The sequence below is a fragment of the Diadema antillarum genome, unplaced genomic scaffold, assembly GCF_040938485.1.
Source record: "Diadema antillarum isolate AM-2024a unplaced genomic scaffold, OU_Dant_1.0 seq00000136_RagTag, whole genome shotgun sequence".
Taxonomy (NCBI): Eukaryota; Metazoa; Echinodermata; class Echinoidea; order Diadematoida; family Diadematidae; genus Diadema; species Diadema antillarum.
The window spans coordinates 1950502-1963485 of record NW_027271213.1 but is presented as its reverse complement, the minus strand read 5'-3'; the positions used below and the strand labels follow the sequence as shown (position 1 = coordinate 1963485).

General features: G+C 35.6%; 1 protein-coding gene across 1 annotated transcript in view; it reads left to right on the top strand.

The window, feature by feature from the left end:
* The window catches only part of LOC139727590 (solute carrier family 2, facilitated glucose transporter member 5-like), a 60747-nt gene that overhangs the window by 34461 nt on the left and 13302 nt on the right, over window positions 1–12984 (top strand). The window contains exons 2-7 of the mRNA XM_071638572.1: window positions 945–1105; window positions 1812–1936; window positions 3569–3684; window positions 6052–6214; window positions 7695–7888; window positions 12297–12407. Coding sequence (XP_071494673.1) covers window positions 945–1105; window positions 1812–1936; window positions 3569–3684; window positions 6052–6214; window positions 7695–7888; window positions 12297–12407 — 870 coding nt within the window. The remainder of the gene's footprint in view (window positions 1–944; window positions 1106–1811; window positions 1937–3568; window positions 3685–6051; window positions 6215–7694; window positions 7889–12296; window positions 12408–12984) is intronic.

Sequence of the window (12984 nt, the reverse complement as noted above, 5' to 3'; positions counted from 1 at the left end):
TGTGAACTCTTGGACAAATTCCAGTGACGTAAGGGCGTTGCTATAGTGATGATAGAATGAATGGTGTATTTTGATATCTGTTGAGCACCAGTTAAAACTTCAATAGTCTCAAAGGAAGAAAGCTCATTTGTTGTTGTTGTTGGTGGTGGTGTTTTTTTTTTCCTTTTTTTTTTTTGGGGGGGGGGGGAGTTTCTACAAAGATGACCAGTCTTAAATAGAGACTATACATCTGTAATCACCACTTAGTTTCGTTTTCTTTCGTGTATATCAGGCTGAATGGAAAAATCATTTCTCAACATTTTCTCTTTTTCCATTACTTCGAATTCATTTCAGCTACATTGTAACAGTGATGTATCCATAAAACAGGAAGACGTTAAATAAAGAAAAGAGTGTAGTAATGGTAATAATGATAATAAAAAACCAAACAAACTGTGATTAATGATAGTGATTATAATATGTTGCCACTGCTTCTTCTACTTTTACTACCTCTATTTTACTGCTTCTACCACTACTACTATCTATTTCTACTACATTATACTCATCATAGTCATCATCATCGACATCACGATAATCGCCACCGCAGTTTAACTGGGATACCTCTGTAGTAAGACCTGTGCCCCACTTAATAGAGACTGAAATGTGATTCATTCAAATACTATAAACGATATACATTTAAGTGCAATGTCCTACACGTGAACATCACTAACTACATGCATAATTATTTGACTATTATGTATAATGCACCTGTGTATACACCATGTGTACACTGAGGATAGGTTTTGCCTCAGTCGTGAGGGCAAATATTGCATGTGTTTACACAAAAGTATATAATAATAATAAATGATCATAATGCTGATATACGTCTAAAACTCTAGTGACTTTTGACTCTTTTTTTAACTCTTGACCCTTGACCCTTGACTCGTACCTCGTTATATCATCTGCAGCATATGATGGGTTTCTTCAACGAGTCGCATTACCACCGCCACGAGGTGTACCTCATGGACCACTCGAGTACCTGGCTGTGGGCATTTGTCGTGGCTATCGTCTGTGTAGGCGCCTCCGTTGGCGCCATCGCCTCTGGGTATCCTAGCAACCAATTTGGCAGGTAAAAACAAACAAACAAACAAACAAACAAACAAACAAAAACAGCCCTGTTAACGGACTACAAATGTCAGTAATTCTATTGCAAACGCACGAGCGACTGGGACACATCGTGACGTCACAGAGGGATTCTGATGTCCAAATTCGTGCTTCACAGTATACAAGAAGTTATTAATCGATAAATTAGTAATGTTATGACGTAAAGATGATGGATGATCATTCTAAATGGGATGATGTTAAACAACGACAATAGGAACGACTTCATTCATGCTAATAGTGCCTGTCGCAGTTAAGACTGGAGGGGTTCTGTAGCTTAAAGAAAAACAAAATGATTGAACGAATAAAATAAATCAAATGAAAAATACATAAATATAATAAATAACACCAGAGATAGGGAAATGATTACTAAAAGATAGACGGATTTTACGTGATTTGCATTTACACTCAACTTTTGATGTGGTTAATTGAGAATGAAAAGAAAGAAAAAATATTCCACTTGTCAGAGTCCTTTAGACAATATCGACAAAGATAAGGTATGCGAGTCGATTATTAGGCATTTGAATTCCATGACTTCAAGGATCATTATGTTTTTCGTAAATGACATTCAGATATGCATTGATGTTAAATTTGTTTTGTTTTTGTTTTTTGTTATTTATTTATTTGTTTGTTTGTTTGTTTGTTTCTTTCTTTCTTTCTTTCTTTGTTTGAAGGAAGAAGACTATACTCGGTAATAACATTTTCTCCGTGACGGGGGCTGCGTTGATAAGCTGGAGTTACTTCGCCTACTCCTACGAGATGGTTCTGGTTGGGCGCTTTGCAGCTGGCATCAGTGTCGGTAAGTTACATTTACCCTTTGTTAATCAAACGGAATCCTCATGTGCCACGTGTAGTTTCACAGGGATATCAAAAGAGTTACCACGTAAATATAGTAAAGGAAACCATCCCTGCTGGAAAGACCACAGTGTCCTACAGTGTGAAACACAATGTGAGACACAGTGTGAAACACATCGTGAACACAGTGTGAAATCTCTTCACACTGTTAAATTCGAGCGTTTTAACACTGTAAATACACATGGTGAACACAGGGTGAAATCTGTTCACACTGTTAAATTCGAACATTTTCACAATGTGAATACACTGTGAATCATAAATTGACATTGTGAATCATCAATTCACAGTGTGAAACCAAACATTCCTAGGTGAACTCTCTGCAAAAAAAAAAAACAACAACAACAACCACACCACAGTGTGAAATCATCCTCACAGTTTAAAATTCGAACGTTTTCGTCGTTCATGTGAACACATTGTGAACACATTGTGAACACATTATGGGACACTGTGTTCTTTTCAGCAGGGATGTTTAAAACATTTCAAAGGAGAGGTCCTATGGAGTTTAGTGGAAGGCTTCAATGCATAAAAATTATGTTTTGAATTATGGAATCTCTTATTACCATTAAGACATTAGATAAGTAAACTCTTTTTTATGCAATTTCACACCTCTCATTTAAAGTCAGTCATTTTCACTCAGCATCTATTCTAACCCTTTTCGCAACTTTCATGTTAATTACATATTTTATCGTTTTTCTTTTCCCTTTTATATAATATGGTTTTCAGTTCGTGTTTATATTCGTTGGATAATATCAGATGAAACTAAATAGATTCAAACTGAAATTCAACCAAGAATGAGGGAAGAGGAAGGAACCAAAAGCAAGAGGTAGCAATGCATTTCAAGGTGTCATAAAAGATGCATGCAGCGATAGAAAAACTTGTATTAAACAGGGAACACGGCATTACTTTTACGAAGATCGGCATCGTTTAGGGGAAATTGTGTATTAGGGACGTCTCGAAGAGACCTATGACGATATGGTTTGTTGAAAATGTATCTTAACAATTTGCGTTGTATACACATATGTATTGTTTATAAAACATGATGGATATACTAACTTTCTACTACTTGGTTCGTTGAAACGCACGGGCGCACTACTATTCTATAGATGATGACTGGCGGGGGAGGGAACATACCGAATGTTTCACCCAAAGGGTTCGAAATTCTATTGAGGGAGGTTATTATAGCCTCCCAAAATAGCATTCAAACCCTGAGGGTGGAACGTTTGGTACGTGTTCCCGACAACAAAGTCATCATCTGTTCATGGGTTTAATAGTCAAATCACACTTTCGTACGCATTGCAATAATCGGTCATCTGCTTTTTCGCATTGTATGGAATAGGCAAATTTATCCTGTCGATTGCGTGAAAAATATGATCGTTCAATCGTTTGGTATTGTTTGCCATTTGTTACGTGAAGATATTTTCCCATGGGAGAACATTACAAAAATGTTCTGCCCACGGGCGAACATAGCCAATTTGCCTCTATCACGTGACTGTGTTTAGCCAATCACTAACCGGTATTTGACTAACCCATTTAATATTTCATTTTGTTTCCCTCCACTGACCACATCTTAATACAGGTGTAGTTTCAGTGGTGATCCCACTCTACCTGTCTGAGATTTCGCCGACCCCTCTGCGAGGAATGATCCTATCGATGCACGGCGTTCTTTGCAACATAGGTGTTGCAGTGGCCCAGGTAAGAGCAGCGAACCCGAAAACCTTGGTGTGGATTGAACGGTGTCTTTTTGTTTTGTTGGTTGTCGAGAAGCTTCGTCTAAACACACAGGTGTGTTAGCACATTAATTATCAAAATATTAACACGAATGTAATATGTGTAACACCAGTAATACTAGTAATAGTAGTATAGTGGAAGTAGTAGTAGTAGTAATAATAATGATAATTGGCCTAATGATGATAATAATAATGACGATAATAAACATTATTATTATTATTATTATTATTATTATTATTATTATTATACATATAAAGTAGACCCTACATAATATGACATCTAAATGATAACACAATGAGGGTTGGTAAAACTATCGAATCTCATTAATTTGATTTCTATACCCATCGATGATAGCAGTGCTATCAAGAATACTGCGTAAGTGCAATTGCATGAACACACCAAAGATTTGCTGCTTTTCAATAAGTGGTATGATCAAAAGATGGCTATGTAGACAATGTTTTTATTTATCTTAAATTTCATACTGTGACATATCACTCTATATTGAAATAGGAGATCCTCATAGTTTTTCTACAGAGAAATACAAACATTACAAAGATTATAATTTCCATGTTGGGGGACCTGCGTGCAGGTTGTCTCTCTTGAATTTCTTACTTTCCATATACCCCTCGATGCAGTTGACTAATATTACAATGATATCTTTCAGTCAACGAAAATCGTTGAATCTTGAATATTTTCATCGATCATCGGTCATCGACTCCTCTGAAAGGGTACTGAACTTTAGGCGTTCCGTAAAACAACCGAGTTGTATCAGGGATTATACTGCAAAATTTGAAGATTATTGCGTGCAGTATTAAATCCTCTCATATACAATGCAAAGCTCATCGCGTTTGTCGTGTGGGAAAATTACCTGAAATAATTTACCATCCCGGAATAGAATGAGGTCCATAAATTTGTCATAATGGACAAAGGGGTAGTGGGCTAGGGCATTTCGCTGGAAGTTTACATTGCTGTTTTTATCTGACTATCTCATGCATTATATCTAAACTAAGCGAAGTGCAAGTGTGTCTGAAAGTTCATGTGACACAGCTTATCTTATGGTTCATCAGAACAGCGTCATTGTTTTTGTAGTGATTGTTATGGTCATGGAGAATAAAAACTAAATTGTTGATGAAGAGTACGATAGGGGGTGTAATCCTTGTGAGAATATTCCTCGTGCTGTGATATTGCATGGAGGTATTTTGTTTTAATAGCAAGATTATAACTTCCGATTTCCTGTGATGCGAAACGGCTTCAACCCCCCCCCCCCCCCCCCCCCACACACACACACTGTTAACAAAAGCAAACACAGGGTGAAATGGGTTGAACGTATTGGCAAAGACTAACCATATTATGTTCGTTGTATCAGAAATGATGGGGGGGGGGGGGGTCGTCGGCCTCATGCCAAAAGGGCCTTAACACCTTAGACTTTGTACACTATTAGGGCCCTTTTGGCATGAGGCCGACGGGGTAATCTTTCGTTCAGTTTTTTGTTTTCTCTATAAATTCTTGTATTCCATGAGCTTTCTTGTCCACGGACAAACTGCGCTCTGTTCCCCTCGGTGCAGAAAATTCATATAAACTTCATTAAAAAGGCATAGAATGAGACGCCTCTTAGCAGTTAACCCCGTCTTCGAGGGAAAAGAGATAATCCTGATGCACTTGCACGGTATACCTGCAAGAAGAAAAAAAAAGATATGCACAAAGCTACCAAAGAGTACACATGAAGTGAAAAAAAAAATGGAGACCTCATCCTATATTTCAAATCTCTGGGTCAGGTTAAAAGAGGTTAAAAGTACTGTTTACCATTGGGAGCAGTGATTTCAAAAAAAAAAAAAAAGATGTTGGAGTTATCACTTATGTATTGTGTATTTCAGTCTTATTAACAAAACATCCTACCGTAAAGATTTCGCAATAAAGCCTAAATACAAGGAGATATTACTCTTTTTTTCTCTCATTAAACCATAAGTGTAAACGGTTTAGTTTGGTTTAGTTAGTTTTTTTTTGTGTGTGTGTAAGCATTGCTCACATTTCGTATATTTGATAATACTTAACATTGATTATACTGATTATGTTTTTACACTGGTTATTCCTATTCCTAACTCACACTTTAGAACTATTTTGATGATTAGTATGATGGGGTCGAAAGTCTCCACAAAACAAGGTAGGTACCTACTTTATTTTAGTTTTAGCTTATTTTAACTTTGTCACACTTTATCCTTCTAAACTCATTGTAAGCTATGTGAAATCATAGAACGTATACTTCTTCGCCATTAGAATGAGAACTATATGCTCATAACTTTTCATTGTGTTATCTCCTATTTTCTTATCAAGACCCTCGGTTTGTACGTCTTTACTGGTGAGAATAGCTGGCCTCTCCTTACGGGCATCCCAATCGCTGTGATTAGTCTCTTCCAAGTCGCTACCCTTTCACTCTGCCCCGAGACACCGAGATGGTTGCTGATCAAGCGGCGGGATCGGAGGAGTGCCACTAAAGGTATAACGACTCTATTCAATATCTGTTCAATATATCCCCATGAATCTTACCTCTATTACCTCTATTTAATATCTTTTCAATATATCCCCATGAATCTTACCTCTGTTACCTCTATTCAGTATCTGTTCAATATATCCCCATGAATCTTAGCTCTATTACCTCTATTCAATATCTGTTCAATATATCCCCATGAATCCTAGCCCTATTACCTCTATTCAGTATCTGTTCAATATCCCCATAAATCTTAGCTCTATTACCTCTATTCAGTATCTGTTCAATATCCCCATAAATCTTAGCTCTATTAGCTCTATTGAATATGCTGTTTAATATCCCCATACTCTATATCCTGTAGAGTAATGTTTGATGCTTGCCGAGCTTTATAAAGATAACTTATAATCAGTTGGCTAAGAGTATAATGAAGACATGCTGGTGATTATCGTCAAATACTTTGTCGAGCAGATGCCTACTTCTGTATTTGCCAACTTTCTTTCAAGCAGTCACCAACGAACAGTCAAATCTTTTATTGACCGGACAAACGTAATATCCACTCATGAAGCTGCTGTTTAACAGATACTGAACAATTCTTGACATCATTTTATCATTATAATTCTTATTGTATTGGTCAAATCTTTTATTGACTGGACAAACGTGATATCCACTCATCAAGCTGCTGTTCAACAGATAATGGACAATTCTTGACACCATTTTATCATTATTATTCTTATTAATTGTATTGGTTACTAGTGCCAGCGATGTCATCGACCGGTCTATTATGTCACCGTGACTTGGCAAGATTGTAACGCTGAATAAACAAGAGTTAACGAAATGACTTTCCTATGCTACCTTTATGCAGGAAATGACAAATCCCATTGTAATCGATGCAAATCTCCGGAAACATCAAAAATCTTAACTAAAAACGAGACAAACTGTGTGTATAGTGCGGTAAACATGATAACGGCTAGTAACGTAAACGTGATAACAGCGCATTTGATAACGATAGTGTTGACATGCAGAATGTATCCTTGCTAATCAATGTAGTTTTCTCTACTGTCTCTTGTGTGCAACAAATGCATTTGGCATGAAAGGCTGAGGGAAAAAAGAACAAAAATATATTTGTATGTGTAACCGTTTTAAAAGCAAAATCTACATCTTGTCGCTCCTCTGCATGATCAGTAAAACAGATCATATAATGATAGCTCGCAGTCAAAAGTTGAAGTAAAAGTTCCCAGAAAGTTCGATAAGTTCGAAAGTTAAAGATTCAAAAGTTCTAACTATTGAATGGTGTCGTCGTCATCATCGTCGTCATCATAAACGTCATCATCATCATTATTGTCATTATCATCATTATCATCATCATCATCATCATCATTATTGTCATTATCATCATGATCATCATCATCATTATCATAATGAACATCATTATCATTGTCGTCGTCATCATCGTCGTCATCATCTCTTCCTCTTTGTTTTCATCCTCCAGCTCTCCAAAGTCTTCGAGGGTCGAAAAACGTGACGGAGGAGATCGACCGAATAGAGAAAACCCATCTCGGCAGCGGCGGCAAGGATGCCGTCGGCATCGTCGACATCCTTCGACTCCGTAATCGAGAGTGGCGAAAACCGCTTTTGATCACCATCGTTTGCAATTTGTGCTGCTCAATGACGGGTGCTAATGTGGTATGTATTAAAAAAAACAAACAAACATGTTTTAAAAACTAACTCTAGTAAGACCATGATAAAACGATCAGTACCTGATTAGCATGGAGGTCGTTGACTACTGGCAATATACTTTCAGACCTGGCCCCCTTTTATCAAAAGAAATAATCGATTATAAATTGTCTTACCACAACGTAAAACGTATAGTTATTTGCTGGACCTCTTGAGTTGCACTTTGAAAGGACCTGTCAAATTTCGATACCTCTGACCACAAACAGTTATTGATTGTTGTTTTTGTTCGTTTTGTTGTCGATTGTCATTATTTTTGTTGGGAGGAGGAGGACAATTCTCTTTGACCTTAATACCAAGGCCAATGGTATATATTTGATTTGATTTGATTTGATTTGATTTATTGGTTTCTGTATCATCATTGTACATATACACATTCATGTACAAACATAAATATCACAATATATATAAGTATTTTCTTGTTCATTGCCTGTGTACAATGTACAGCAAAAGTACAACAAAACATACTACAATGAATAATACAGAGGGGCTACAGCATAAGCGTAGCTTGATTTGCGTGCAGCCCCCGTAGCATAACATGATATATAATTTACATCGGAAGGAGAATAGGAGGGAGGGATGACTTGCATAGAGATAGGATAGTTGAAAGGAGAAAAGGAAGGGAGAGGCTTGTCTGCTTTCACTAAAGGTTTATACAAAATAAAATCACCTGTATCACTGATTTCGCAAGACATGACAAAATATTTCTTCAACGAGGTACAGGTGGACAGTTGATACAGGTCATGGTCGGTTACATAATCATTATTACATAATAGATTAATTGTGTCGATATTTGTACGAAAGAATTTCGTGTATATAACAATGACAATGGAATTACTGATATTCAGATAACAACATCGTTTTTACAGCCTTCCTAAAAGAATACGTGGACTTTAAACTTCGAATTTCAGAAGGAAGAGAATTCCAAACATCGGGTCCGGTATGTCTGACAGATTTCAGAGCCATCACTGTTTTGGGATTGTACAAGTGAAACTTATCAGATTGTCTTGTTGGATAAGAATGTATTTCCTTATTTAATTGAAATAATGAGTAAAAAGAAGATGGCAACTGACCATTATGTAAGCGAAACATAAAGAGTGAGTTTTGCAAAAAGTTAATGTCATTTACCTTAAGTGTTCTTAATTCTGCGAATAAAGGATCTGAATGGTCTCGATAACCTGAGTTGGTGCATATACGTATTGCTTTCTTTTGCAAAAGTAATATACTATCAATGTGGCTTTTTGATGTTGCCCATACAATGTTGCAATAAGAAATATGCGATAATATCAGTGAATTATATAACATAAATAAAATATTCTGAGGGACATAATACTTTAACTTTTGAAGTATACCAACATTACAAGATACTTTATCAGAGATATATTGTACATGAACATTCCATTTCATATTTTCATTTATATGTATTCCGAGGAATTTAATACTCTGTTTTTGTTCCAATAATACACCATCCACTATAATATTTAAATGTTGCATTTCATTGTTGTGCTTCTTGTTATAGAAATACATAAAATTTGTCTTTTTCAGATTAAGTGATAATCTATTACTCTTAAACCACATAGATAATTTCGGTAATTCAGTGTTAAGAGTTCTTAGTAGCGAATGAAAATCAGAATTGGAACAAAATACATTGGTGTCATCAGCAAACATAATATATTGCAGTGACTTAGATGAGTTTGAAATATCATTTACATACACTAGAAATAATAACGTTCCCAATATGGATCCTTGTGGGACTCCACATTGTATAGGTAATACTTCAGAGTTAACAGATTCATAGTACACATATTGCTTTCTATTTAACAAGTAGTCTTTAAACCATTCAAGTGGAATGCCACGAACACCATAAGACTGCAATTTACGTATGAGGATGGTGTGGTCAAGAGTGTCGAATGCCTTGCTTAGGTCCATGAAAACACCGATGACATGTTTTTGTTCAGCTAAGGCAGTCGACACTCTATCGTATAATTCGGCTAGTGCCATATCTGTTGAATGAAATTTCCTGAAACCATACTGGTCTTGGTTAAATATATCATATTGTGTCAAAAAATCATACAATCTGTTATATACAAGCCTTTCTATTACCTTAGATATACTAGGAAGAATAGAAATAGGACGATAATTTGATACAAAAGAAGAGTCATCTTTTTTTATATATTGGAATAACTTTAGCAATTTTACATGCATTCGGAAATATGCCAGTTGAGAGTGACAAATTACAAATGTACACTAAGGGTGTCAGTATACTACCAATAATCTGTTTTAAAAAATACGTACTCATTTCATCATGACCAGTTGCATAACTTGATTTTAATGAATGAACAATGTCAAGAATCTCACCATAATCTGTTGGTTTAAAAAAATAGTGAATTATCATTTGACGCACCTAAATACTGCGAAAAATCAGTTTGTGTGGGATCTATTTTTGAAGCTTGACTTGGACCTATAGCAACAAAATACTCATTGAAACAACATGCTACATCCCTAGGGTTACAGAGTGTTTGACCGTCACGCATAATTTGAAATGTTGACATATTCTTTTGCTTACCAATAACATTATTAATAACTTTCCAAGTGGCTGACATATTTCCAGTAGCATTTTGAAAAGCTTCTGTATAAAACATCCTACGGGAAAGCCTTATAATTTGTGTCAATTTATTTCTATATAATTTATATCGATTAACATTATCATTATTAGGATACCGTAAACTGCATTTATATAACATATTTCTTTTCTTTATTGATCGGAAAATTCCTTTTGTTATCCATGGATTTTTAATTTTTCTATTACTTTTCCTTTCAATTGCGGGGATATGTTTGTTAAAATAAGAAAGAAATATATTCCAAAACGTATCATAAGCAATATTTGGGTCTGCGCAAAGCAATACATCATCCCATGTCTCCGAGATTAAATCGTCGTTGAGTAATGATATATTTTCTGATGTGAATTTGCGCTTCTTCTTACTTTCTGTTTGCTTGACATGGGAATGTTGTATCTCGTCACAGATAAAAAAATATAGGTAAATGATCAGATATATCACTATACAAAACACCAGATTTCGAATGATCTGTGTCAATATTAGTAACAATATTATCAATCAATGTTGATGAGTTAACCGTCATTCTCGAGGGCTTATCTATAGTGACATTACAGAAATTTGCTTGCAAAATATTGCAAAACTTATTCTTAGCATTACTTCCTTGATTCAAAAGATCAATATTGAAATCACCCATCAAGTAAACATCTTTGTTTTCTTGATTGATCAGCTCTAATAAAACATCCAAATTTTCCAAAAATAAATTACTGTCTGTATGAGGGGGCCTGTATACAACACAAAGTATTATATTTCTTCTATTACATATATTGATTTCAACACACATGCAATCAAATTCATTTCCGTTATATATCAAATCAGGTCTTACTTTAAACGATAACGAGTGTGATAAGAACAAAGCAACTCCGCCCCCTCGTCCGCATTTTCTATCAGACCGGACAACAGAATATCCATCAATGTTATATAAAGGGGGAGATTTGTCGTTAAGCCATGTTTCTGTGACACCAATAACTGAAAATTTCATATTTATCGCAGACAACAATAATTGCATATTTTGAAAATTTCTTTGAAGACTGCGAGCATTAACGTGTAATATACTGAGAGAATGTTCGTTACTAGAAAATTCTGAATTAAACTCGTCAGGTAAATAATACCGACATTGGACATTTTTATGTGTACATAGATTTAATTCATCCATATTTTATATAGGAACAACATATTGACCATAACATGATCATAAATACTTGCTTACAAATTACTGAAAGCAGACAAGAAGGGAAGGAAGGAATAGGGCAAGTCATACAGAATGTGCGTGTGAAGGTATGTGTGCTGATAGATGAGTGCGAGGTGCGATATGGTATATCATCATGGCACCTCATTAAATTACGAACTACAAAATTAGCGATTGTTTTGCACATCTCAACTGAATTACAAAGTATTTCCAATGAAACATAAGGACGCTCCACAGCGATCAAAAGTACATACTAAAAAAAAAGCTCAATTTCGAATCGAGCTCTGTTTGTCGAAAAGACTATAACAAACAATATACTAACAAACAATATACACAAGATACTTCTTTTTTTTCGAAGTGACTCCTTCAATAAGATTTCCACCTGTACTCTTTTTACCCTGCAATGAAAGGCAGGTAAATGATCTTTGTCTATTATTGCAATAATGGCGCTAATCATTCTCGCATGGTTCTACTGTGCTCCGTGCAATGCATCGGGCATTGACCTCTAGATAATTGTGTTCTATTATTATTTCTTTGTTTTCTTTTTTTCCAAAAGATCTGGTTCTACCTCGTTGAAATTTTTCAAACGGCTGGACTCACGGCTGGACAAATTGGTATCGTCACTGTGTGGATCGCAATCGTGAATGCTATCGTCACTTTTGTCGCGGTGTGTATATAGATGGATCAACATTTTGAATGGATCCACAAATAATGTCAGTCGAAAGCTTACCTAGCTTTTTCTGTCCATTATTTCTGTTATCCTTGCTCAGTAGTTCTATGATTCTTATACGGTGACACGATATTTGCTCATGCGACGATTGCTTGGAATGGGGTTTTAGGTTTAGTTTGATATGAGGATTAAAATTGGGGTCTAGAGTGCAAATATTTCATGGGAGCAAATGCCACAGGGGGCAGTGTCATGGAACCGATTGTTACAGGTATTTGTAATCAGTCATGGATGTTTTTTTTTTTCAAATGATAGAATTTACTGATTTCTCGAAGCCACATAATTTTACAGAGGATAGATAAATTGCAAAGTTATTACTTCAACACAAAATCATTTCTTTGGTACAAACAATTTAAACACTTATCTGTGTTTTTTATGGTTTTTTAAAATATTTAAATAACTCCTTACTAACAAACATACTATAAAAGGTCGTACATGCGAGAATACCCACTAATGCAAAACATGACTGTATATACCCAACCAAAAATGGTTTGGCAGAGACCTCCAAAAGCAGCCG